Source organism: Bombina bombina, chromosome 5 (assembly GCF_027579735.1).
Source record: "Bombina bombina isolate aBomBom1 chromosome 5, aBomBom1.pri, whole genome shotgun sequence".
Taxonomy (NCBI): domain Eukaryota; kingdom Metazoa; phylum Chordata; class Amphibia; order Anura; family Bombinatoridae; genus Bombina; species Bombina bombina.
In genome coordinates, this window is record NC_069503.1 from 1,052,246,556 (window position 1) to 1,052,274,507 (window position 27,952).

At 37.7% G+C, this 27,952-nt stretch overlaps 1 protein-coding gene across 1 annotated transcript in view; it reads left to right on the top strand.

The window, feature by feature from the left end:
• DEPTOR (DEP domain containing MTOR interacting protein) overlaps positions 1 to 27,952 on the top strand; it is a 293,215-nt gene that overhangs the window by 101,685 nt on the left and 163,578 nt on the right. The window contains 1 exon segment of the mRNA XM_053715320.1: positions 10,743 to 10,866. Coding sequence (XP_053571295.1) covers positions 10,743 to 10,866 — 124 coding nt within the window.

A 27,952-nucleotide genomic window follows, 5' to 3' on the forward strand; every position in this document is an offset into this window, starting at 1 on the left:
TCAAGATTTCAATGATGTTTTTAATCTTAAGAATGCTGAAACTCTCCCACCTCACAGGCATTTTGATTGTCCAATTGACACTAAACCAGGGATAGAGATACCATCAGGAAAAATATTTCCCCTTTCACAAAAAGAATTAATACATCTAAGAGAATATCTAGATGAAAACCTAAGAAAGGGTTTTATAACCCCATCTTTATCACCAGTTGCATCATCCATTTTTTTTGTTACAAACAAAGATGGTACACTTAGACCCATAATTGATTATCGTGCCTTAAACGCAGTCACGATAAAAAACAGATATCCATTACCACTCATCCCGGAAATAATTGAACGACTAACAGGTGCAAACATCTTCACCAAGTTAGATTTAAAAGGTGCGTACAATCTAATACGTATGAAATCCGGTGATGAGTGGAAGACAGCATTCAAAACAAGATATGGGCTATTCCAATATAATGTTATGCCTTTTGGTTTGACAAACGCCCCCGCCACATTCCAGTTCTTTATAAATGAGATCTTTAAAGAACTTATGGATGTGTGCGTAATAGTTTATCTAGATGATATCCCCATATATTCTAAAACTATAGAGGACCACAGAAAACATGTAAGATGGGTTCTCTCTACACTTCGTGAACATCAATTGTACGCCAAAATGGAAAAATGTCAGTTCCATAAAGACACTATTAAATTTTTGGGATATATAATTTCTCCCAATGGCATACAAATGGACCAAGAAAAGGTAACAGCCATAATCAATTGGCAAACTCCTACAAACCTGAAATCTTTACAAAGATTTTTAGGTTTCTCAAACTTCTATAGGAAGTTTATTAATAATTATTCTACCATTGTACAGCCCTTAACAAGATTGACAGGAAAACAAAGATTTGTTTGGGATTCCAATGCTGAATGTGCTTTTCACAATTTGAAACAACAATTCACTACAGCACCAATTTTGAGACTCCCTGATCCAGATTTGCCTTACACCTTGGAGGTGGATGCCTCAAATGTTGGTATTGGTGCAATATTAATGCAACCAGATAAACATGACAATCAACTATATCCTATCGCTTATTACTCTCGACGTTTAACTACTGCAGAAACTAATTATTCGATAGGCGATAAGGAATTATTAGCCATGAAATCCGCAATGGAACATTGGCGTCATCTCTTGGAGGGGACTGTAATTCCTTTTCAAGTTTTTACAGATCATAAAAATCTTCAATATTTGAAGAAAAATAAAACCTTATCATCGAGACAGGTGAGATGGGCCCTTTTCTTGGACAGGTTTAATTTTCTACTAACATATATTCCAGGAACAAAAAATGAAAAAGCAGATGCTTTATCACGTTCTTTTGAGACTCCTGAAGAGTCCCAAACTAATACATATATAATTCCACCAACTAAAATCATTGCAGCAACAGTACTAGAGACATCTGACATTTATCAAGCACAAAACGTGGATAATCAAATTCCACCTATTTGTACTCCAGACACTGAATCTGGATTATATATGAAAGATGGGTTGATTTATGTTCCACCAACTTTAAGGAACCAGATTATCCACCAACACCATGATTCCCCTTTAGCCGGACATCCAGGCATTGAAAAAAACGCTGAACTAATAAGTAGGGAATACTGGTGGCCTCAGATGAAATCTTCCATTCATTCCTATGTGTTAAATTGTGACATTTGTGCTAAGAAAAAGAAAGAACATCATAAGCCCTATGGTCTCTTGACACCATTACCAATACCTATGAAACCATGGGATATGATTGGAATTGACTTTATTGTAGATTTACCAATTTCAAATGGTCATAATACCATAATGGTTGTAGTGGACCATTTAACCAAGATGGCCCATTTCATCCCATTAAAAAGAATACCAACTGCTTCTACCACTGCTAAATATTTCCATAGTCATGTGGTTAGATTACATGGTTTATCTGCTTCAATTGTAACTGATCGAGGAAGTCAGTTTACTTCCAAATTTTGGAGATATTTATGTAAAGCTTTACAAATTACACTCAGACTTACGACAGCCTTTCATCCCCAATCAAATGGTCAAACAGAACGTTTGAATCAGACACTTGAACAGTATTTGAGATGTTTTATTTCATCCCAACAGGATGACTGGTTAGAATGGTTGCCTAGTGCGGAATTTGCCTATAATAATTCAAACAATACTTCAACAAAAGTCTCACCCTTTTATGCAACTTATGGTTTCCATCCTCGTACATATCCTAACACTATAACTTCTTCTCATTCTCCATCAGTGTCCAATTACACTGACTCTTTGAAAGAAGTTATGGACACACTACAAGATCATTTGGCCTCTGCCAAAGAAGCCCAGAAGAAATACTATGATAGAAAGAGGATACCATCTCCGGTATATAAACCTCGAGATATGGTATGGTTATCAACTAAAAATATCAGGTTACCTGTACCCAGCAAAAAACTTGCTGATCAATATATAGGACCATTCCCTATACTCAGGGTAATAAATGACAATGCAGTGACTTTGAAATTACCGGCCACAATGAGAATACATCCCTCGTTCCATGTGTCCTTGGTGAAACCCTATCTGGGAACAACACCTCCGTCCACTGATGTTTCCATTCTCCCTATACCTGATCCACTGGATTATGAAGTAGATGGGATTTTGGACTCTAGGTATCGTAGAAGAACCCTTGAATACTTGGTACATTGGAAAGATTATGGGGATGATGAAAATTCCTGGGTTCCTCTCCGTGATTTAAATGCACCTGATTTGCTGAAGGACTTTCATGTTCGCTTTCCCTTTAAACCGGGTCCTCGGACTGCTGGGAGGCCCTCTTGAATGGGGGGATCTGTCAGCACTAACCATTTCACTGTGCCTTTAAGACAAGTTCTCCTCCCCTCAGGTATACTATTTAAACACACTTTACCCATAAGACATTGCTTGATTATTAAAGAGTGTTTTGAGACAGCATCTTGTCTCTTTATCATCTTAAGAATAATTAGCCTTGAGCATTCTTATATATTGGAGGAACTTATCAAACTCTCTCTCTAAATCTATGCTCACTTTTAAGCCTTTATCCAGATGGTTTAAACCTTAAGCTAATACTTAATTATCTAAGTTGAAGGGGAGATCAATTTCTCTTTAACTCATCCACCTGTGATTAGCTGCAGCTCTCTTCGTTACCACTTCACAACAGACGCTCAGACTACTGCTGACGTCACCTCCGACTCTCTGAATTCACTGTGCAGCACGCCGGAGTTGCTCACACGCTGCAGGCATCAGACGCTGCTCTCCTGTCTCCTTAGACTTTGAACTGTTCACCATATCCAAGTAAGACACGCTGTATCTGTATATAATATCTCTTATTCAAGGTATGTGCACCACCGATAATGTATATAAGCATGCTAGGACAACTTTATAAAGGGTAATGCATTACTGAAATCCTTGAGTTTATATTTTTGAAAATTGATTGCTTTCTCTGCTCATTTTCTATCAAGAGACTTGTCATGTTCATTACTTATATTGAATCTCCTATTCTTAACCTTACATTCTGAGAAAATTGTTCATAACATAAAAACCTCAATATAAAATGTATCTTTGTTTATAACTAAACATATGAGTCAGACACAACTAGAGAGAATCATAGTTGTGTCAATAAATATTAATCCACCATTAATACTGAATACACACAGGAACCTTATATCTAAGTAATGGTATTAAGGAGATTGTGTATTCATACAAAACCTTTTCAGGTAAAATTCAATTGTTTACTGATATTATTATAGAAATCAGACCTGTATCCTCACACTACTGATACTTGTCCTGGAGTTTCGTCTGGGTCTTCAGATTCAGAGGAAGAACATTCTAACTCGGCAATCTCTGTCCCTAGGGCCCTCCTGGACTCTCTGCCATCCAAAAAAGATTTTACCACACTGATAAGCCAAGTCAGGCAGTGTATACGGGAGGAAATTTCGGAAATTAAAAAGGAGTTGATTGATGTCGGGCAGAGAGTGGAAAAACTTGAGGAAACCTCAGACCTCGCCAACTCTAACATATCTTTTCTCCACTCTAAAATAATACAGCAAGATGAGGTATTGTTGCAGATGGAAAACAAGATAGACGACTTGGAGAATTGTAGTCGCCGCAGCAATATCAGAATCAGAGGAGTCCCGGAGACAGTTGCACCGGCGGATCTGGAGCAATATTTGCAAAGCCTCTTCACTAACCTGATGGACACAGGCGCAGACGCTACTATAGCTATGGACAGATTCCATAGAGCTCTGTGAGCCAAGCCCTTAGGAGACCAACCACCAAGGGACATTATAGTTAAAATTTCCAGCTACAATATGAAGATCTGACCCCCCCCCCGCACTTTGCAAAAGAGGAGAGAACTCAAACACTAAACTACAAAGTTGAGACAACTCAATATACCATATAGATGGGGACACCCATTCAACCTGCAAATTACATGGAAAGGCAGAAGGCTGATCTGCAATACACAAGAAGATGTCACCCAGATCTGCAAAGAGATAGAGAGGGGGATCCTCATCAGATTGAGGCTGGAGAAGCACACCTCTTGCCACCTCTCCCTCAGTGATCGGAATGGAAGAAAACAAACCCAAGGGCCCCTCCAAAGGGAACACTGGGAGAGGGTGATCATGGTTCTGGGAGTCGGTAAATGACTCAGGACGGTAATGAATAACCTATGCTGGTCATGCTCGTCTGATATGTCATATACAAGTATCTTGTGGGAAGAAGGGTTTGTTGTGGGTGCTGTTTGGGGATGGCCCAGGGAGAGCAGAGTTCACCTTTTAGATCTTTTTATAGGGATCTATGAAAGCTCTGTAGTGGGTCTTAACTATGTTTAACCGTTCTACTGTATAAAATATTGTAAAACCTTGATATGTTGTAACCTGAGGAGCCTAACATGCACATCCAAGTAGGAGGGTGACCTGATAGTGACCTCACTGCTCAATTGGAAGAGTATTTTAATAGGTGTATTAGCACATAACGATAGGCGTAAAGCGTATTACATCTTTGAAAAAGAAAAGCAATGCTCTTAAAGTACACCTGTTGTGTACTGTTAGTTTTGTTCATGTCCTAGTTTTTTTTACTTTTTACTGTGTTACTGTTAACTTCCCAGGGATCCCAGATCCTCACTTGAATTACCATTGCACTATGAATAGGATACTATGGAGTCACAGTCTAGTTCTCAAATTTACATTAAAATCAAGAAAGGACACACTTTAACAAACAAGATATTAATATCATCACACAGAATGTGAAAGGGTTCAACTGTCCTGGTAAACGGGCCTTGGCCATACAAGACCTGCGCAAAAGAGGAGGAAAGATATTAATATTGCAGGAGACACATTTCAAAGGCAATAAAATCCCCACATTTTTTTACACCCACTATCCCCAACACTACCACAGCACAAATACCAATAAAAAAACGAACGGGTCAGTATTTTGATTCATAAGTCTATATCATTTAAACTCCAACAGTTAGACAAAGATAGGGAGGGGAGATTTTTGGGTATAACTGGCATTCTATTTGGCAAACCAGCTACTATAATTGACCTATACGCTCCCATCACAGGCCAATAACGCTTCTTCTCTTCTATCACCTCCAAAGTCATTGATCTGCATAAAGGCCCCCTTATAGTGGCTGGGGACCTAAACATTCTTTTGGTACCTGAGATGGATAGCTCTAATCCATTTATCAGGACTCCCCAGAGAGCTCTTCTCTATATATGGAGGGACATTAAGTCCATGACACTACATGATACATGGAAATATACCCACCCACACATGAAAGATTTATACTTTTTTCTCAATTCCACAAGAAAAGCTATTCTAGAATCAATTATTTACTGGTTGATCACATTGCATTGTCGCTAGTTAAACAAGCAAATATCAAACAAATCGGATCACTCCTTAGTAGAATGCATTTTAAATTGGCCATCTATCCCACTTAAGCCCTTTTCTTGGAGACTAGATGACTATTTGCTTTCTGACCCGTCGGTTTTGGAAAAGGTGACTGAACAAGTAGATATATCCACGAACAATATACCAGAATCCAAACCTACTACGATCTGGGAAGCCCATAAGACATTTATACGCAGTGAATTTATTAAACTAAAAGCCCACAAAAAATCCCTAAAAGAATATACCAAATTAGCCCAGGAAGTCTCTGAAGCAGATTATCATCTGAAACTGAACCCCTCTGACCAAAATCTAATCACCATCTTAACAGAAAAAAGAAACAATCTAACTAAACATCTGCAGATAGAGTCACAGACACACCAACTGTTTTTGAACCAAAAATATTATGGCGAAGGGAACAAGACTGGCAAATTATTAGCTAGAGCATTGAAAAAAAGACAATTAAAATCTTATGTTCACTCCCTCACTTCTGCCCAAGGGGCTATAATAGAAGACACTGTAAATATCGGTAAATCCTTTAAAACCTTCTACCACACATTATATAACCTATTCCCCAGAAGATCATCAGACCTACATAAAAGGGTATGTGAGAAGTATCTAGATAGTGTAGCCCTGCCCAAATTAGACACAAATGAGATCAAATTCTTGGAATCTCCAATTACAGGCAAAGAAATATTAGAAGTTATAAAAGAAATTAATCCTGACAAAGCCCCAGGCCCTGATGGCTTCTCAAACCACTATTATAAGACCTTTAAAATCCAACTCCTGCCACATCTGCTTGCTCTGTTCAATTATATATCTGACTCTAACATCTTCCACGACACCATAATGCAGGCACACATAACTGTACTTCCCAAACTGGGTAGAAAACCGGAGACCCCAGCAAACTTCAGGCCTATCTCTTTATTAAATGTCAACCTCAAATTATATGCTAAAATATTGGCAAATAGGATAAACACGTTTTTACCAAGCTTGGTTCATTGTGACCAAGTCGGTTTTGTCCCTCAGAGAGAGGCTAAAGATAATACTGGCAAAGTACTAAATTTAATGGAATATATAAAGCAATCCAACACCCCCTCAATATATCGCACAACCGATGCTGAAAAAGCATTTGATCGGCTGGATTGGACTTTTCTACAATCCATCCTTCAAAGATTCGGCTTCCCTATAAAATTCATTAAAAAAAATGATGGCCCTATATTCCAATCCGTCGGCCCAGGTCAGGGTAAATGGAACCCTCTCTGAAAATTTTGAAATCCGTAAAGGGACAAGACAAGGCTGCCCATTATATCCCATTTTATTTGTGCTAGCTCTTGAATCCCTAGCAATAAAATTACACAGCAACCCTTATATAAAAGGAATATCAGTTCAGGACCAAATATACCAGCTGGCAATTTTTGCCGACGATATCCTTATGACATTGACCTCCCCTTTACAGTCCCTCCCACACGTTCAATATGAATTGAAAGCATATGGTGCTGTCTCAAATTTTTCGGTAAACACCAACAAATCAGAGCTATATCCCATTAACCTATCAAGTAGTGACCTCACAACAATTAGGCAACAATACCCCTTTAAGATCCAAAATCAAGCCTTGAAATACTTGGGGATATTTATAACTGCAAAAATAGAGGACCTGCGTAAATTAAATTATGGTCGTCTACTAGAAAAGTTCGCCTATCTGTCCTCCTCCTGGCTCCCAAAAAATATTTTGTGGTTGGGGAGGATAGCAGTGGCCAAAATGACACTTCTACCGAAGACTTTGTATGTTATGCAGGCCCTCCCCATCCCGGGTGCCAGTGCAGATCTCCGTAAATTGCAAGCTATAATTGATGCATACATTTGGCATTGTAGACCCCCTAGACTAGCGAAATCCACATTGTATATGCTTAGAGAGGATGTAGGATTGGGAGTTCCCAATCTTCAACTATATAAATTAGCAATATCTTTGAACAGAGTAATAGATTGGTGCAGATAGGGAGATTATTCTTACAAAAGGAGTGTACACCTAGAGTCGCACCTACTAGCGGTGCCCCAGTTAGGAGGTATGTGTTGAGCACCACAAAAACCCGTCTTGAAAGCAATTGTCCTATACCCAATTATTAAAGAAACTTGGTCAGACTGGAGAGCGATTCGTAATAAGCACCACAGTATTTTGACACCTTATTTGCCATTGACAATACTCAGTCTCAGAGAATTCCCAGCAGGGAATCTCGGAAAGACACCTATTACTCCCAAATCGATATCACTACTGAGCCATATGCCGATACACTCATTATTAGAAAATGGTCTCTTGGCACAGAGGACTGTGCTGCTAGAGAGGGGTATGCGGAGGTTTCAACCTTGGTTATTCTATCACCAGGTCAGACATTTCCTTACCACACATAAATAAAAAAAAAGATATGCTGAGACGACTCACTAGGTTCAAGACTTGTTGCTTATCCCAGATCCCCCCTAAGAAAGTAATATCTATAATGTACAAGGACCTTCTCAAATCCTACTACCCGACCAAGCCTAATTATACTCTAAAATGGGAAAATGAAATGAATAGAACTATATCTCACAAACAGACCCATTAAATAATTATCAACAATAGAACAAGAAGAGGTAGAGGTTTGCAATAAAACCCCATCAAAGACTGGGAATTCAGCACTCTTTTTAAATTAGAAAAAATAACAACACGAATAATGTATGAAGAAAGAGGTATTTTTAATTCTCACAATGTGCTAGGCTCAGGCCCATAAAAAGACAGCATCCAAACAGATGGATGTTGTAAATACTATGTTAAAATCATGAAATATATAATATCCAATATATACATATTATCAGGAATGCATTAGGACCGGTCCATGTGAAAAGACATGCATTAGAAAGTAAATATGCTGTTACAGAAACAGAAGTTTCCCAAAAGCATGTTGCAAAAGGTGTTCTGGTCTGATGAAACCAAAGTTGAACTTTTTGTCCATAATTCCAAAAGATATGTTTGGCGCAAAAACAACACTGCATATCACCAAAAGAACACCATACCCACAGTGAAGCATGGTGGTGTAAGCATCATGCTTTGGGGTTGTTTTTCTTCAGCTGGAACTGGGGCCTTAGTCAAGGTAGAGGGAATAATGAACAGTTCCAAATACCAGACAATATTGGCACAAAACCTTCAGGCTTCTGCTAAAAAAAGCTGAACATGAAGAGGAACTTCATCTTTCAGCATGACAACGACCCAAAGCATACATCCAAATCAACAAAGGAATGGCTTCACCAGAAGAAGATTAACGTTTTGGGATGGCCCAGCCAGAGCCCAGACCTGAATCCAATTCTAAATCTGTGGGATGATCTGAAGAGGGCTGTGCACAGGAGATGCCCTCACATTCTGACAGATTTAGAGTGTTTTTGCAAAGAAGAGTGGGCAAAGTGGGGTAAGAAAAACTCATAGCCAAAATGACTGAGTGCTGTAATAAAATCAAAAGGTGCTTCAATAAAGTATTAGTTTAAGGGTGTTCACACTTATGCAACCATATTATTTTATTTATTTTTTTATTTCCCTTTACCTAAAAGATTTCAGTTTGTTTTTCAATTGAGTTGTACAGTTTATAGGTCCCATTAAAGGTGGAAAAAGTTCTGAAATTATTTATCTTTGTCTCATTTGTTTACATCACAGAAACCTGATATTTTAACAGGGGTGTGTAGACTTTTTAACTCCACTGTATATATATATATATATATATATATATATATATATATATATATAGAGAGAGAGAGAGAGAGAGAGAGAGAGAGAGAGAGAGAGAGAGAGAGAGAGAGAGAGAGAGAGAGAGAGAGAGAGAGAGAGAGAGAGAGAGAGAGAGAGAGAGAGAGAGAGAGAGAGAGAGAGAGAGAGAGAGAGAGAGAGAGAGAGAGAGAGAGAGAGAAAAGAGGTGTGTCTGGCGCAAAGGAGAACCATCAGCTACAAAACATATATAGTTGTAGAAGTTTAGTGTAGGTTAAATGCTGCCCCAATCTATCTACCAAGGAAGGAGAGTCCCTCTACCCTCAAACCAAGGTAAGAAAAAGTATACAAGAAAGAGATTTGATAGAGGATAGGGCGCAAAACGGATATTATGATTTTATCAGTAGTATCAATGTAAATGTCGGTTGATACATACACCGACATTTACATTGATACTACTGATAAAATCATAATATCCGTTTTGCGCCCTATCCTCTATCAAATCTCTTTCTTGTGTATATATATATATATATATATATATATATATATATATATATATATATATATACATTTATGATTAAATAGAACATATCCTTCTATGTGAAGAACATTTGAATGGGAAATATTCAAATTTTCATGTCAGCTTAGCACACGAGAATATGCGATCGTGTTTATGCGTGAGTAGGTTGTTAAGTTGTTTTTGCACTTTTATGGCTCCATTGACTACTATTGGGGAATACTTTATTGGGTGCGATATTCTAAGTGCGGCTTTTACACAAATCAGGTTATTGCGCAAGCAAAAATTGTTTACTTTCCACTTGTAATATGAGCAAAAAGCTTACTTCTAGTGGAGTTAGCACTCGAGCGGGAGCATAAAATAGCGCTCCACTTGTAATCTAGCCCTTAATCGATATATTCATTTATTTAGATCTTTATTTTGATCTTTCAAAAACAGCTTAGTGCATTTTATGTAAGCATATCAGACTTGATACGGCTATGTCCAATTTCTTTGTTCCATTTGTCATTATTTGCATTATTTGTGAGTATTTTGTATTTAGTGTGGTCTTACCCTTTTGTTTAATGTTGCAGTATGTGATGAGTACAAGGAATTCAAAGACGCCAAGCTTTTTTACCGCTTTAGAAAGGATGACGGAACTTTTCCCCTAGACCAGGAAGTGAAGGTTTTCATGCGAGGACAGCGACTATATGAAAAGTATGTTTTATTAAACACTTGAATAACAATCACAATTTCTAGACATGTTGCATTTTAAATTTACATCACCAAGGTATATCCTGGCAAATCCTGCAGTACTGTTTATTTTTGCATATAAATATTCAGACAGAAGATCTACAAAGGCAAACAAGAAAAAACAATATGGATCTTACTCCCCTCTGTCTGAAAGTAGAACCTCTGCCTTCCAACAATCTCTCCCAAAGCTGTCTGTAGCAATGTATTTGTAGAAGGAGGCGCTGATTCACAAATGGCCCAAGGAGATTTAGCTGTTATAGCCCACGGTTTTCCCAGATATCCGTCAGGATAAAGTGTCTCCAAGTACTGTTGAGAAATTTCACATTGGCGTAGTGCATCCAAACACCATAAATAATAAGTGTAGATACTTACAGAGTAATTTTGGTAGAATGGCTTCTTTATTGAGAAGTTCAGATAGAGCATGCAATTTTAAGCAACTTTCTAATTTATTCCTATTATCAATTTTTCTTTGTTCTCTTGCTATCTTTATTTGAAAAAGAAAGCATCTAAGCCAATGAGCCAGTCAATTTTTGGTTCAGTACCCGGGACAGCACTTGTTTATTGGTGAGTGAATGTATCCACCAATCAGCAAGAACAACCCAGGTTGTTCACTAAGAATGGGCCGGCATCTAAACTTACATTTGATACTATGAGTAAATTAGAAAGAACATTTGATAATAGGAGTAAATTAGAAAGTTGCTTAAAATTGCAAGCTCTATCTGAACCACAAACGAAAAAATTTGGGTTAAGTGTCCTTTTAAGAACAAAACAGCCTAGAATTAACCCTAAAGTTACTAAATGTTAAAGAGAGAGACACACACATTTTTGACATACAGAATCAGAAAACATTACCAATTTCATGGTCAAACATTGCATCAAATTGAGACATACCTTATATATCCATATATTAGCAGACAGTTAATAGACACAGAAAAAATATATATTTATACATTTGTGAATTGGTCAAAGAAGAGCTCTTGGCTAATAATAAATATAAATACTTATCCATTTAAGTAAAAAATGGACAAATGTGGAATTAATAGCATAATATCAGTATTACAAAGCTGGTAATTCAAAGATCTTAACTTTTTATTGAGTACTTGGAGACACTTCATCCTGACGGGGTATCTGGAAAAACCGTGGGATATAACAGGGCCGGTGCTAGGATTTTTGGCTACACAGGCAAGGATACATTTTGCCGCCCCCCCCCCCCTCCCGAATTACATACCATCCCATTACTAGTTAAAAGGATATGAAACCCACATTTTTATATCATGATTCAGATGGACCATGATATTTTATGCAACTTTCTAATTAACTCCCATTATCAATTTTTTTCTTCTTTTGGTATCTGTATTTGAAAATCAGGAATGTAAGCTTAGGAGCCAGCCCAATTTAGGTTCAGCACCTAGGTAACACTTGCTGATTGGTGGCTGCATTGCAAATCAAACAGTGGTAGTGCTGCATAGCAAATCAGACAGTGATAGTGCTGCATAGCAAATCACACAGTGGTAGTGCTGCATAGCAAATCGAGCAGTGGTAGTGCTGCATAGCAAATCAAACAGTGGTAGTGCTGCATAGCAAATCAAACAGTGGTACTACATCTATATCTACACATCTATAATATAAACACTGAAATGATATTAACAGTGGCACACTGACCTCTTATTCAACCCTGGTGTAAATGAAATCACAATAAGTGCTTGATATGGTAAAATTAAATAATACAGGAATTCTAATCCGCCATCTACCTATATGGGTGTATATATATATATATATATATATATATATATATATATATATATATATATATATATATATATATATAAAAGCATATTACAGTATTTTGTTATTGCAACTTATTGCAACAGTATGTGGAATGGTGAAATTTATTTACTAGAGATGTTTAACAAACTCTGAATGTAGATTTTATCAATAGACTAATTTTTATTTGTTGAATCTGCAGAGTGTTTTCTGCCATCCTATCTAGTATAGTGGGAAAACCATTGGTGATCGTTGTCTAGAACAAGACTCTAAGGGCACTATTTATCATTGTGTGGGTGGACAGGGTTCCCAACTAGGGAATCTGACTTCCCGTGATCATAGCAAGTGGGCACCATTTCACTACTCCATTTTATTACTCATGCAATCAATTGCCCAAGAGTAGGAGCTGTCAGTCACCCTACTCAGATTAGTCTGGAATGATTTTAAACTTCCATTTCATAGGTGGTAGAGAAGTTAAGCAGCAACAGTCTTAAAGGGACAGTTTTTCCAATTTACTAAATTTGCTTTGTTCACTTGGCATTCTTTGTTGAAAGTTAAACCTAGGTAGGCTCATATGCTAGTTACTAAGCCCTTGAAGGCTGCCTCTTATCTCAGTGCATTTTTACAGTTTTTCACAGCTAGATTATGCTAGTTTATGTGTTCCATATAGATAACATTGTGCTTCCTGCTGTGGAGTTATTTATGAGTCAGCACTGATTGGCTAAATTGCAAGTCTGTCAAAAGAACTTAAATAAGGGGCTTAAATACAAGGAAAACACAGAGGTAAAAAGTAAATTAATATAACCTTGTTGGTTATGCAAAACTGGTGAATTGGTAATAAAGGGATTATCTATCTTTTTAAACAGTAACAATTCTGGAGTAGACTGTCCCTTTACGATTACTTAACTATTGGCTGCCGGCTCACTCATGCACCCGACTAGAGCTCCAAAGCTACAACTTCAGCTTGATAAATGAAGCCCTTATGCTGAAGTATTTTGATCTAACATATAAAACACTTTTATATGCCCAAATTCTGGGTTTTAACTCTTTAGTATAACAAGTAATTAACTCAGATACGCTAGAATGAGGATATTTGTGCATTAAAGGGATAGTAAACCCCTTTTATGATTCAGATAGAACATACAATTTTAAACAACTTTCCAATTTAATTCTATTATCAAATTTTATTCATTCTCTTGTTATCAATTGCTGAAGGGACAGCATTGCATTACTGACAGACAGGAAGCTGAAAATATCTATTTAGCCAATCACAAAAGACAAATGTGTGCAGGCACCAATTAGCAGCAGCTCCCACTAGTGTATGATATGTGCATATTCATTTTTTAACAAGGGTTACTAAGAGAACGAAGCACATTTGAAAATAGAAGTGAATTTAAAAGTGTCTTAAAATGACATGCTCTATCTGAATCATGCAAATTTAATTTTGACTTTCCTATTCCTTTAAATTAAAATGATTTCCTTTTAAAGATCTGTTTGGTGAACAATATAAAGTCTTAAAATTATACTTTTTTTTAACCAATAAAGTCAGGCAATTCTCAAATAGGCTTGAAGAAGTTGAACAAAGAGTGTCAGACTTGGAAGATAATAGCACGACACATAGCTCTAAGTTAAAAGACAAAGACACAATTCTATCTAAAATGCAAATTAAAATTGAGGACCTAGAGAACAGGTCTAGGAGGAATAACGTAAGAATAATTGGGGTCCCAGAGGGGAAACAGTATGAGGACCTGGGAAAATTCATATCTACAACTTTAGTGCAATTATTAGGCCTGCCTTCATCTTATCCCCCAATAATAGTGGAAAGGGTCCATAGGCTGGGGCGACAGACAGAGGGGGGTAAAGGAAATGTAAGACCAAGACCAGTTATAGCAAAGTTATTGAATTTCCAGGATAAAATTACATTATTCCAGTACTATCGGAAAAACCAACCCATTGTATTAGGGACAACTAACATATATCTATTCCAAGATTTCTCAGCAGAAACAGCAGGGAAAAGAAAAGAGCTATCCCCAATCTGCACAAAACGTATCCATGCGGGATATCGTGCAACGATAATTTACCCGGCTAAGTTAAAGATCATAGTCAATGATGAAGCTCATTTCTTTGAATCTGCCAAAGAAGCGGAAACATTTGTAGATAAGCTAGGGTATCAAGATAATAGGTGATAGAAGGTAAAATAGCCTTACATTGTGAATTTTATCGGTTGATATAGGTTACAAGGTTCAAGGGCCAACAAGGGGCCATGCAGGGACCCCGGGGAATCTTCCGCAACAGGGAGTGTTGTTTGTTTGTTATGGTTTATCCTTCCTCAGTTACGCTATGTTTTTGGGTTAGTTGGTCTCCCTTCAGGGGGGCGTTGTGTTTATTTTTACTTTTTCTTTTTCTTTTTTTTTTTTTTTCTGTTTCTGTTGTTTTTTTGGCCTGGATGGGTGAGGAATGAGCAGAGTGGATAAATGTAAAATAACCTCTTGGAATATTGGAGGTCTCACCTTCCCCATTAAGCGAAAGTCAATTTTAGCACATCTACGAAAAATTGATACCCACATAGCTCTATTGCAAGAAACTCATTTAAATTTAGAAGAAGTGCTGAAACTGAAGTCTTCTTGGGTAAAAGAGGTAGTTGCTGCCACAGGCATAGAAAGGAAGAGAGGAGTGGCAATTCTGTTAGGAAAAAATATTAATTATGAAATTCTTCATAGTATTCTAGACCCAGAAGGGAGATATGTAATTCTAAAACTAAAAATAGAGGGAACTTTATATACACTCTGCAATCTATATGCACCCAATGTGTTTGACCCAATATTCTGGGATAATCTGCAGGCAAAAATTCTCACTGAATCAGTAGGATATCTAATTTTAGGCGGGGACTTTAACATGGCTCCACATTATCCATTAGACAGGTTAAGACAGAAGCCAATGGCAGGGAAGAACAAGCGAGATAATCTGGAAACCAAAATGTTTAAGAAAATGTTTCAAAATCTATTAATAAGGGATATATGGAGATTGCAGAATCCAGAGGTAAGAGACTATACCTGTTTATCCAGAGCTCATAAAACTCTATCTAGGATAGACTTATTTCTTATCGACGAAAGACTTTGTAAAATGCAAATTAAAGCTAAAATCTTCCCTATCAACATATCAGATCATAGTCCTGTTACAATAGAAATTTTATATAAAAACTCCAAATCAGGATCTTCTCGCTTCTTCTTTCCTGTATGGTTGGTAAATGACTTAAAATTTTAAATTTGGCTGAAAGAGAAATTTCAAGAATACACGGAGATAAACAAAGACTACGTCGATCGTCCGAATATCTTCTGGGAGGACGCAAAGGCAGTTCTCAGAGGAGAAATCATTTCATATAGTGCTAATAGACTTAAAACACTAAAGATGAGAGAGACAGAAGTGACAAAATCAGTAATTAACTCATATAATAATTATTTACTCAATAATTCTCAAGAAAACTGGATTAAGTATAATAGATCAAAAAGTGAAAGAGATACATTCCAAATTTATAAAGAGACGCAGAAGGAGTTAAAGCTTCAGGCAAGACTCTACCGACATGGGAATAAAGCCGGGAAACTATTAGCTAACTTGATAAGAAGGGAAAGAAGATCCCCATTAATAGATAAACTCCATCATAAAGAGAAAATCCATATAAATACGAAAGATATCTCTAATATTTTCTCAGACTTTTTTTGAAAGATCTACTCCTTGAAAAATTCAGACAAGGTCAAATCCGAAGAATTCTGGAGTAAAATCACTCATCCGACACTTAATAGTGAAAAGATGACAATAGTAAACTCTCCAATATCTGAGGCAGAAATCTTAAAAGTTATCCAAGATCTCCCATTAAAGGGACAGTTCACCCAAAAACTTTCTCCCCTTTAAATTATTCCCAATGATCCTTTTTATCTGCTAGAGTGTATTAAATTGGTTGCAAGTAGCTCCTTTACTCATATTTCAGCATTTGAAATAGCCAATTTAGCCTGTGGTTTCCCAACCTATACTGAAAGTTTTGATACTGGCGTATACGCTATTGACAAGCCTAAGTAAACACAGTCAGCATAAGAGATTACTCTCCCAGTGGTATGCAGGATAGTTAAGTAATAAAATGATACTTTTCCATTGTTCTCTCTATGTATTGAGCTTTGGTGTTCCAGACAAATATAAGATAAGGAAGCAAGTCTGTGTACACAAAGTGATAACATAATGAGATCTGATATTACCTGAAGCTCAACCCATTGTAAAAGGCTGTGGTTTCAAAGCACAAAACCAGCTACTTCAGATACACAAATAAGCATGAAAATGCAATTTCTCAAATATTTTATACCCTGCAGTTGGTATAACAAGTCATTTAAAATACATTTATGGAAAAACAATTTTACAGTGTACTGTCCCTTTAAGTAAAGCATCAGGGCCGGACGCACTGCCCAATGAATTTTACAAAATTCTCACGCCATTGATCGCTCCACCCCTGAGTAAGCTTTTTAATCACATCTATACAGAAGGGAATGCAGTTTCTCCTCAATTGAGTGCCTCCTATACAACTTTGATCTTGAAGGATCCTAACAATAAAGAGTCCTATAGGCCCATAGCACTATTGAATGCTGACTACAAAATTCTGACCTCCATTATAGCTAAAAGATTGCAGTTGGTACTCCCTGAAATAATCCATAAAGATCAAGCAGGGTTTCTGCAGAAACGGAACTCATCAGCAAAAGTCAGAGAAGTTTTAGTTACAATAGACTATTTTAAGCTCGCAGAGAAGGTGGGATTGGGGAGAGAGGGGGATCCCTCAGATTTAGCAATTGTCTCTATTGATGCTGAGAAAGCGTTTGATTCAATTCATCATGATCATCTGGTCACGTCTCTAGTTAAATTTGGTCTTAAGGGAAACTTTCTTAAATTTGTTGAGAACATATATAAGTCACATACAAAGATAATTGTTAATAATATTCTATCTCTCGAGATACCACTTGAAAGAGGGACGCGTCAGGGGTGCCCCCTCTCTCCTCTTCTCTTCGATATTTCAATTGAACCTCTGGCAATAATGATAAGGGATCAAATGGAAGGTATAAAAATAGGTAAAACAGAGCTCAAAATTGCGTTGTACGCTGATGATATTCTTCTATACATTTCCAATACACAAAACAATATACCTATAATTATGTCAATTATAGAACAATTTGGATCCTTCTCGGGCTACAGGATCAATGCGTCCAAGTCGGAGTTACTCTGGATCAGAAAGACCTTGGGTTCCCTTTTAGATATACCCTTCAGAGTCTCTGAATCTTTCAGATACTTAGGGATAATAATATCACCTGATATAGATCAATGTTATGATCTTAATATAATACCAGTAATGAACGATATCAGGGATAGTATGAAAGTATGGCAGAACCTTCCACTTTCAATCTCAGGGCGTATTGCTGCATTCAAAATGATACTTCTCCCGAAATTATTTATATTTAATATATTTTGCAGAATACCTCAGTAATGCTTAAACGGAAGGATGTTGGTAAAATCAACAGCATGATAAGAAACTTTATATGGCAGAACAAAAAGCCCAGAATATCGCTACTGAAACTATCGTTGCCTAGAAAGTATGGGGGATTGGCACTGCCAGACATACAATTATATAACCTGGCTTTTCTTTCTCGAATAGTGGTCGACTGGATTTTAAATAAAGATTATACAATAAACAATGAACTTGAAAAAAGTGTAAGTTCTCCCTTTCTTCCTTTAGCTTTAATACATTGTAATATCAAATTAATTCAAATTAATTCCCCAATAAATCAAAAGACTCATAACGTTAATGTATCCTTTACAAGCATGGTGGAAGATCTGTAAGATATTATCCATCAAAAGCAGCATTTCTGACTATATGCCAATTAAAGGAAACCCTAAATTTCAAGCGGAACTACAATCGGTTTCTTTTCAGAACTGGCACACCTTAGGCTTGTATAATATTTCTCAGATGATAGATAAGAATAGACTTTGCATTAAAACGTTTGAGAACTTGAAACGAGAATTTAACCTTTGTAACAAAGAATTCTTTGCATATTTACAAATAAGGCATTTTATCTCCAAGATGGTAAATGAATCGGGCTGGAATTGGTCCCTGGGAAAGTTGGAGAACTGGCTTGTGTTAGCAAGGAACGGATTTATGTCAATTTCCCCATGTTATCAATTCTTAATTTCTAACAAAGGGGAAAAGAATTTAGGAAACTTCTCAACCGCATGGAATTTAATAATACCTCAAGAGGATATAAATGTAAGTAAAATTCATGCTTCCATTTCAAAAGTCTTACAAATTACTTTATCAGCTACATGGAGAGAGACTCATATAAAGCTATTATATAGGACCTACTATACCCCGAAGAAGGGGTCTAGATATGGGAACATTAATTTCTGTAAATGTCCAAAATGTTCATTTTTATCAGCAGATCTCATTCATATGATCTGGGAATGTCCCAGAATCAAATGCTTTTGGCTTAAGATTGAATACTGGATCAATCAAGTATTAAAAATTTCCCCTTTAAAATTTAAAGTGGCTGATGTCATTTTTCTATGAGACGCGACTAAAAATCTGTGGATGTATAATAAAATAGTGAATATGATTATCTTAGCGGCAAGGTACTTGATTTTTAAGAAATGGAAAGGAAGTAGGAACCCTAGTATAAATGAGCTTAAAAACTGTCTAAAAAAACTGTATACTAGAGCAAAAAGATACCAATATGGAAAAGGAAACGGATATCGAAGGTTTCTTTAAAAAATGGTCAGTACTTATTAAAACGCTGTCACCGAATGAGATAGAATATATGATTTACCCTTTCAGAAATTCAGAGCTAGTTTTGCTGGGGGTTTGGTAATCCGCTCTGCTCAAGCCTCAAACTGGTGGGTCAAGATTCCTTCCCTCTCCCCCCTTTTTTTTTTCTTTTTTTTTGTTGTTTGTATGTGTTTTGTTTTTGTTTTTTTGTTTTGTTTTTTTTGTTACTGTACGGTTATATTTTTAAAAAAAATTCAGATTACTTTATAGCAAAAGGTCTAATTTGTTGTAATGTTGAGAGAATGGAATAAAAAAGGAAAGAAAAGACTCCAGCAGAGAATATAATTTATTTTAGAATCTATGTTTTGGTATAATTCTGTGAAATACTGACAACTTTTTTATTTTTCTTGTATTGTCTACATTAATTGTAATATGTAACATCAGGCCCTGCGTGGTGCAAAATTTGTAATTTGATTTCTTTTTTTCTCAATATAATGCTGGATTTAAATAAAAGTTTAAAAAAAAATATATATATATACTTTTGAAATTTGATTTCCATTAACTAAAATAAACACAATTATCACACTCTTTTTTTTTTTTTTTTTTTTTTTTTTAAAAAAAGGAATTATGAATTACAAAGAGTAATTTTCTCAGAGCTCACTACTGTTTTATAGCCAATATAGCAAATCTAATACAATGAACATTATTCAGAAATAATCCCAGAGTGGGTCTCACGGATCATGTGCTAATCCTTTTGGCTGACTGTAAGTAGTCTTTAGCCAAGAAGGAGAAAAGCCAGTACAAAGATTTATCACAGCTGTTGGAAGAAAATGCAGACCTTAAATGCATAAACACACATTGTTATTGAAAGACCTTAGAATCCACTAAAAATGAAGAGATTACATTTTAAAATGTGTTTGTTTGTTTTTTTACCTCGTGGCTGGTCACCACTAGACTTGTGTAACTGCTTAGATACTTGCTATGTTAGACTTATGATACTAAGATATTATCAAAGCTTATGATAAATATAACCTCATTTTCCAATAACTCATTCCATTCATCTTGTTATCACTTCTATTATATTCTTTTATATAAGAAAATTATCCAGGGTTCTGAAGTACCACTTCTTGGCAAGCTGATAAATGTTTCCTGCTACAGGTCTAATGCAACCTATCGCAATTTGTTCGAAAATGTAGAATTCTCATCTTCATATTGATTTTAAAGCTTTATGGTAAGTTTTGAGTCAGATTTTGAGTGGAACGCTAACAGTTACGCGTGAGCGTAAAGGGGTTTATCGAGTGTGTTTGCGTGTCATGTATTTCGCTCGTATTACAAGTTGAAAGTAAACACGATCGCTTGAATGCAATTGAAGTTAACACATGTCTGAATTGCGTGTCCTCAGAGCTCTGGTTAACTATTTTACGAAACAAAAAAGTGTCTCAAAACACATAAAAAAACATAATTTATGCTTACCTGATAAATTTCTTTCTCTTGTGATGTATCGAGTCCACGGATTCATCCATACTTGTGGGATATTCTCCTTCCTAACAGGAAGTGGCAAAGAGAGCACCCACAGCAGAGCTGTCTATATAGCTCCTCCCTTAGCTCAGCCCCCCCCAGTCATTCGACCGAAGGCTAGGAAGAAAAAGGAGAAACTATAGGGTGCAGAGGTGACTGAAGTTTTTTAAAATAAAAATATACTACCTGTCTTAAACAAACAGGGCGGGTCGTGGACTCGATACATCACAAGAGAAAGAAATTTATCAGGTAAGCATAAATTCTGTTTTCTCTTGTAAGATGTATCGAGTCCACGGATTCATCCATACTTGTGGGATACCAATACCAAAGCTTTAGGACACGGATGAAGGGAGGGACAAGACAGGTACCTTAAACGGAAGGCACCACTGCTTGTAGAACCTTTCTCCCAAAAATAGCCTCCAAAGAAGCAAAAGTATCGAATTTGTAAAATTTCGAAAAAGTATGAAGCGAAGACCAAGTCGCCGCCTTACAAATCTGTTCAACAGAAGCCTCATTTTTAAAAGCCCATGTGGAAGCCACTGCTCTAGTAGAATGAGCAGTAATTCTTTCAGGAGGCTGCTGGCCAGCAGTCTCATAAGCCAAACGGATGATGCTTTTCAGCCAAAAGGAAAGAGAGGTAGCCGTAGCCATTTGACCTCTCCGTTTACCAGAATAAACAACAAACAATGAAGATGTTTGACGGAAATCTTTAGTTGCTTGTAAGTAGAACTTTAAAGCATGAACCACATCAAGATTGTGCAACAGACGTTCCTTCTTTGATGAAGGATTAGGACAAAGTGAAGGAACAACAATCTCCTGATTGATATTCCTATTAGAAACAACCTTATAAAGAAACCCAGGTTTGGTACGCAAAACCACCTTATCTGCATGGAAAATAAGGTAAGGTGAGTCACACTGTAAAGCAGATAACTCAGAAACTCTTAGAGCCGAAGAGATAGCTACTGAAAACAAAACTTTCCAAGATAGAAGCTTAATATCTATGGAATGCATAGGTTCAAACGGAACCCCTTGAAGAACTTTAAGAACTAAGTTTAGGCTCCATGGCCGAACAACAGGTTTAAATACAGGCTTGATCCTGACCAAGGCCTGACTAAACGCTTGAACATCTGGGACATCTGCAAGACGTTTGTGTAAAAGAATAGACAGATATTTGTCCTTTTAAGGAACTAGCTGATAATCCCTTCTCCAATCCTTCTTGGAGAAAGGACAATATTCTAGGAATCCTAATCTTACTCCATGAGTAACCCTTGGATTCACACCAATAAAAATATTTGCGCCAAATCTTATGATAGATCTTCCTGATGACAGGCTTTCTAGCTTGAATCAGGGTATCAATGACCGACTCAGAGAAACCACGCTTTGATAGAATCAGGCGTTCAATCTCCAAGCAGTCAGACGCAAAGAAATTAGATTTGGATGCGTGAATGGACCTTGGATTGGAAGGTCCTGCCTCATTGGCAGAGTCCACGGTGGAACCAATGACATGTCCACTAGGTCTGCATACCAAGTCCTGCGTGGCCACGCAGGTGCTATCAGAATCACCGAAGCTCTCTCCTGCTTGATTCTGGCAACCAGACGTGGGAGGAGAGGAAACGGTGGAAATACATAGGCCAGATTGAAGGACCATAGCACTGCTAGAGCATCTATCAGTACCGCCTGGGGATCCAGGGACCTGGACCCGTAACGAGGAAGTTTGGCATTCTGACGGGACGCCATCAGATCCAATTCTGGTGTGCCCCATAGCTGAGTCAGCTGGGCAAATACCTCTGGATGGAGCTCCCACTCCCCCGGATGAAAAGTCTGACGACTTAGGAAATCCGCCTCCCAGTTCTCTACCCCTGGGATATGGATTGCTGAGAGATGGCAAGAGTGATCCTCCGTCCATCGGATTATTTTGGTTACCTCCATCATTGCAAGAGAACCCGGTGTTCCTCCTTGATGATTGATATCTCATGTCCGACTGAAATCTCATGAATTTGGCCACAGCTAGCTGAGTCCACGCCTGAAGTGCATTGAATATCGCTCTCAGTTCTAGAATGTTTATCGGGAGTAAAGTTTCCTCCCGAGACCATAAGCCCTGTGCTTTCAGGGAGTTCCAGACAGCACCCCAGCCTAGCAGGCTGGCATCTGTCGTTACTATGAGCCACTCTGGCCTGCGGAAACACATTCCCTGAGACAGGTGGTCCTGAGACAACCACCAGAGAAGAGAGTCTCTGGTCTCCTGGTCCAGATGCAGTTGAGGAGATTAATCTGCATAATCCCCATTCCACTGTTAGAGCATGCATAGTTGCAGTGGTCTGAGGTGTAGGCGGGCAAAAGGAACTATGTCCATTGCCGCTACCATGAGTCCAATTACTTCTATACACTGAGCCACTGACGGCTGAGGAATGGAATGAAGAGCTTGGCAAGTGGTTAAGAGTTTTGATTTTCTGACCTCCGTCAGAAATATTTTCATTTCTACTGAGTCTATCAGAGACCCTAGGAAGGAAACTCTTGTGAGAAGGAAGAGAGAACTCTTTTTTATGTCTAGATAAGGCGCCACTGCTATGACCCGCGGTCTTAGAACCACCAAAAGGGACCCTAGCACCTTTGTGAAAATTCTGGGAGCCATGGCTAACCCGAAAGGAAGGGCCACGAACTGGTAATGCCTGTCAGTGTCACCAGTAACTAATGAGCCCTTTATGCAAGCTGGCATTCCTACTAAGTGTCTGAATACAGCTTACCCTTCCCTCATGGGGATATTGCCAGCCTTTTCTAGAAATAACACAGTCTGTCTAGAAAAAAATAGACTGAACATACCTCAATGCAGTTTAGCCTGCAAACCGTTCCCCCAACTGAACTTTTCCTGTACTCTTCAGCCCTTGTGAGAACAGCAGTGGATCTTAGTTACAAAGTGCTAAGATCATCATCCTCCTTGCAGAAATCTTCATCCCTTTTCTGCCAGAGAGTAAATAGTACACACCGGTACCATTTAAAATAACAAACTTTTGCTTGAGAAAATAAAAAACTAACATTTTTGTCACCACACTCACTTAACCCTTACTAGCAGTTAAGCAGGCAAAGAGAATGACTGGGGGGCGGAGCTGAGGGAGGAGCTATATAGACAGCTCTGCTGTGGGTGCTCTCTTTGCCACTTCCTGTTAGGAAGGAGAATATCCCACAAGTATGGATGAGTCCGTGGACTCGATACATCTTACAAGAGAAATACATTACAAAGTACAGTTACACTCATAATAACACCATCTAATAAAAATGATTTAAAAAATAATTTATATTTATATATATATATATATAGATACACTCACTACTTTCTTCACTTTAATTCCTGGGTGCTTCCTCGAAGCCCACATTTAAATATTCCACAAGTTGAGGGCACTATCAGGACTTGAAAATCATATTATATTTTTTTAAACAATCCAAAACAATTGATATTTCGTCTCTCTATGGAGCTTTTGTCAAGATATTACATCAATATAGATCTGTCACAGTACTCCGGACATATCTTGATATATCTGCTGATCTAGCTGTTCAAACAACTCCCTTCCATATAGGTACTGCTGCAATTGTCTCCTTCTTCTCACTAAGACATGACTACTTGCATCCTTCCAGATCAGCAACGCAGGAAGTGTTCGTCTCCAGGGCCTCCCGTTTTATGCTGCACTTTAGCCATGCTTTGTCTTCTTTTATATTCACAGTGAGAAAAAAAAACAAGGCAGCAGTACGGTAGATAACAGGGTCCAAAACAGGCTAGCTCTTCAGGATTTGCAGAAACAGGCAATGGCAATGGGGGTTACATGGTCATTAAATCTCAGGTAACACATGGATGGAGGGAAGGCATGCTGGAGTTGCCTTGTCTCCTTACTTTTCACTGATTTTTTGCTTTGTCAGACATATTTCCAGGAGTCAGGTCCCTAAGGCTCTCCCAGCTTCCCTATGTCTTCCTCCTGGTCTTCCCTCCTAGCCTCCTTTTGCTGACATGTAGCATGTTCTGGTTCTTGGTGCTCCCCAGGTCCACCTGTGATGCTAGGTTAGCCCTTTTAGTATGATGCAAGTAAATATGCTGTTTGTAGGGGGAGGGGCAACAAGTGTGTGTCCCGCTCCTCTATTCTGCCACTGTGTGATAATTTAATTTTTATTTGATTTCATATTTTACAATTTAGTCATTCATTTTAAGATATTAAAGTCATTAAACAAGATTTATGGTGTGCAAACTTACATGTGTGCTGGAAGCAGTGGAGGGTGGAAGCTGTTCAGTGCTCCATAGCTCTGTGTAACCAAAGCTGAGACTGTGATATGTAAGCCCACCCACATGCTGTCAGCCAATGGGAGGTCTGCATTTATTCAAGGTCGTTTGCAGTTATATGTCCATAGGGAAACTGAATAGGTGGTCAGAAATATCTTATAGGGGCAAACTGAGCATGTGTAAAGTGCCCTTAGACAGTGCCCTTAGACAGGGCAAATTTAATAAAACACCCTTATATCTTGACAGTATTTTCTAAGTTTCTTTTTTTACAAGCTTTTTTATTATTTTATTTTGTATTTTAATATTTTTATTATTATTTAAGTACTAACCCCAAACAACCCACCCTCCTGCGGAAAAAAAATAATAACCTGACTGTCCCACATTACATTGGCATTTTGTTTTATTCTGTTTTTTAATTTTTGCCCAAAAAAATGGCACAACGCTTCCCCTACTGTCCTTATGGGAAAGCCTCTACTGCCTCCTTAGTGAAAATAGTCTAAACCTAATCTGACATGAAATTAAACTGGGAAGGGATAAACATATTTTTAAAGCCTTCCTAATATAAATTAGTATAAATTGACTATATTAATTAATACTCTGACACTAAAATGGGCAAAGAGCACTAATTACTTTTTTAAGAATTGAAGCTTAAAGTTGAGGAATTGCAACTTGGCTTAGACTTGCCAATCGTGACTTGGGACTTGCCTTTGTTGAATCTTGCCTGAATGCAAACATTTAAATCTTACTTGTGACTTGCAAAACAATAACTTGGTCCCACCTCTATGAATACCTTTGTATGACCCGCTTGCTCCATCTTTTTTATTTGTAACAGCTTTATACATACTTGCTGCTGAATTAATGTGTATGCCCTTCTTCAATTTCTAGATAGTGCTTATTGGAAATCGTTACAGTTTAGCTTCTTGCTGATAAAGTGTGAGCCTGCTTGTATAACTGGACTGTGCTTATTGCACACTGCTACAATTACCCTTTTCCTGCTGGAATACCTGTGTATTACCATGCAGTACATTATGTTCCAGCTACCTTGTTTATCATATGCTGGACTGAATTTTGGCTTCAGCCTTGCAATGCATCGTGTTCCAATTATCCCGTTTGTCATTCACTGGACTAAGCTTATGTATCTGATTTCTGTTTTATCAGTATACTTTCCTACAAGTATGCAATCTCCAACTGATTTATCTTCCATTACTTACTGCATCCACTGCTACAAGTATTTTTCACTTATATTTGGATCTAGCCTCTTTTACTACTTAACTAGTATATTGTTGAAAAGTTTGAAAATCTCATAAAAGACAACTAAAACCAGGAATGTCCCTGAGTAAACTCTAGCATGAATGCATGCTGTCATCTGACATTTAATTTCACTAAACACGGTTTCTGTGTAGAAACACTTCAAATAATACATACTTAACCTAACTGTAACTGAACCTGCATCACACTGGAAAATCTTGCCACTGAAAAGGTGACGAGACAAACATGGCTGAAACCCTGTACCTAACCTGCAAGGCTGCCTTTGGACTATGTCACATTACTGGTGATGTATTCCAAGTAAAATGCAGGTTACTCCCCTAGAACACCCAGCTAACTCCCACAGAATGCCTGCATCTACTCCATGTCTTCACTATACCTGACTAATAAAGACAAAAAACTAAATAAAAAAAATCTGTATTATAACTATAGGAGCTATGTGTCGATATATTTAAATACATAACAATTTAAACAATGTTAAAATTCTATCGGCTAGATTTAGAGTTCTGCGGCCAAAGGGGTGCGTTAGCTACGCGTGCTTTTTTTCTCCCGCACCTTTTAAATACTGCTGGTATTTAGAGTTCACAGAATGGCTGGGTTTTCAGTGCGTTAGGCTCAAAAAAGGGAGCGTATAGCATAATTTAACGCCACTGCAACTCTCGATACCAGCAGTGCTTACGGACGCGGCCAGCTTCAAAAACGTGCTCGTGCACGATTCCCCCATAGAAAACAATGGGGCCATTTGAGCTGAAAAAAAAACACCTGCAAAAAAGCAGCGTTCAGCTCCTAACGCAGCCCCTTTGTTTTCTATGGGGAAACACTTCCTACGTCTGCACCTAACACTTTAACATGTTCCCCGAGTCCAAACACCCCTAACCTTACGCTTATTAACCCCTAATCTGCTGCCCCCGCTATCGCTGACACCTGCATATTTTTTTCATTATCCCTATGTACCCCTAATCTGCTGCCCCTAACACCGCTGACCCCTATATTATATTTATTAACCCCTAATCTGCCCCCCACAACGTCGCCTCCACCTACCTACAATAATTAACCCCTAATCTGCCGACCGAACCGCACCGCTACTATAATAAATGTATTAACCCCTAATCCGCCTCACACCCGCCTCAATAACCCTATAATAAATAGTATTAACCCCTAATCTGCCCTCCCTAACATCGCTGACACCTAACTTCAAACATTAACCCCTAATCTGCCGACCGGAGCTCACCGCTATTCTAATAAATGTATTAACCCCTAAAGCTAAGTCTAACCCTAACCCTAACACCCCCCTAAGTTAAATATAATTTTTATCTAACAAAATAAATTAACTCTTATTAAATAAATTAATCCTATTTAAAACTAAATACTTACCTGTAAAATAAACCCTAATATAGCTGCAATATAAATTATAATTATATTGTAGCTATTTTAGGAATAATATTTAT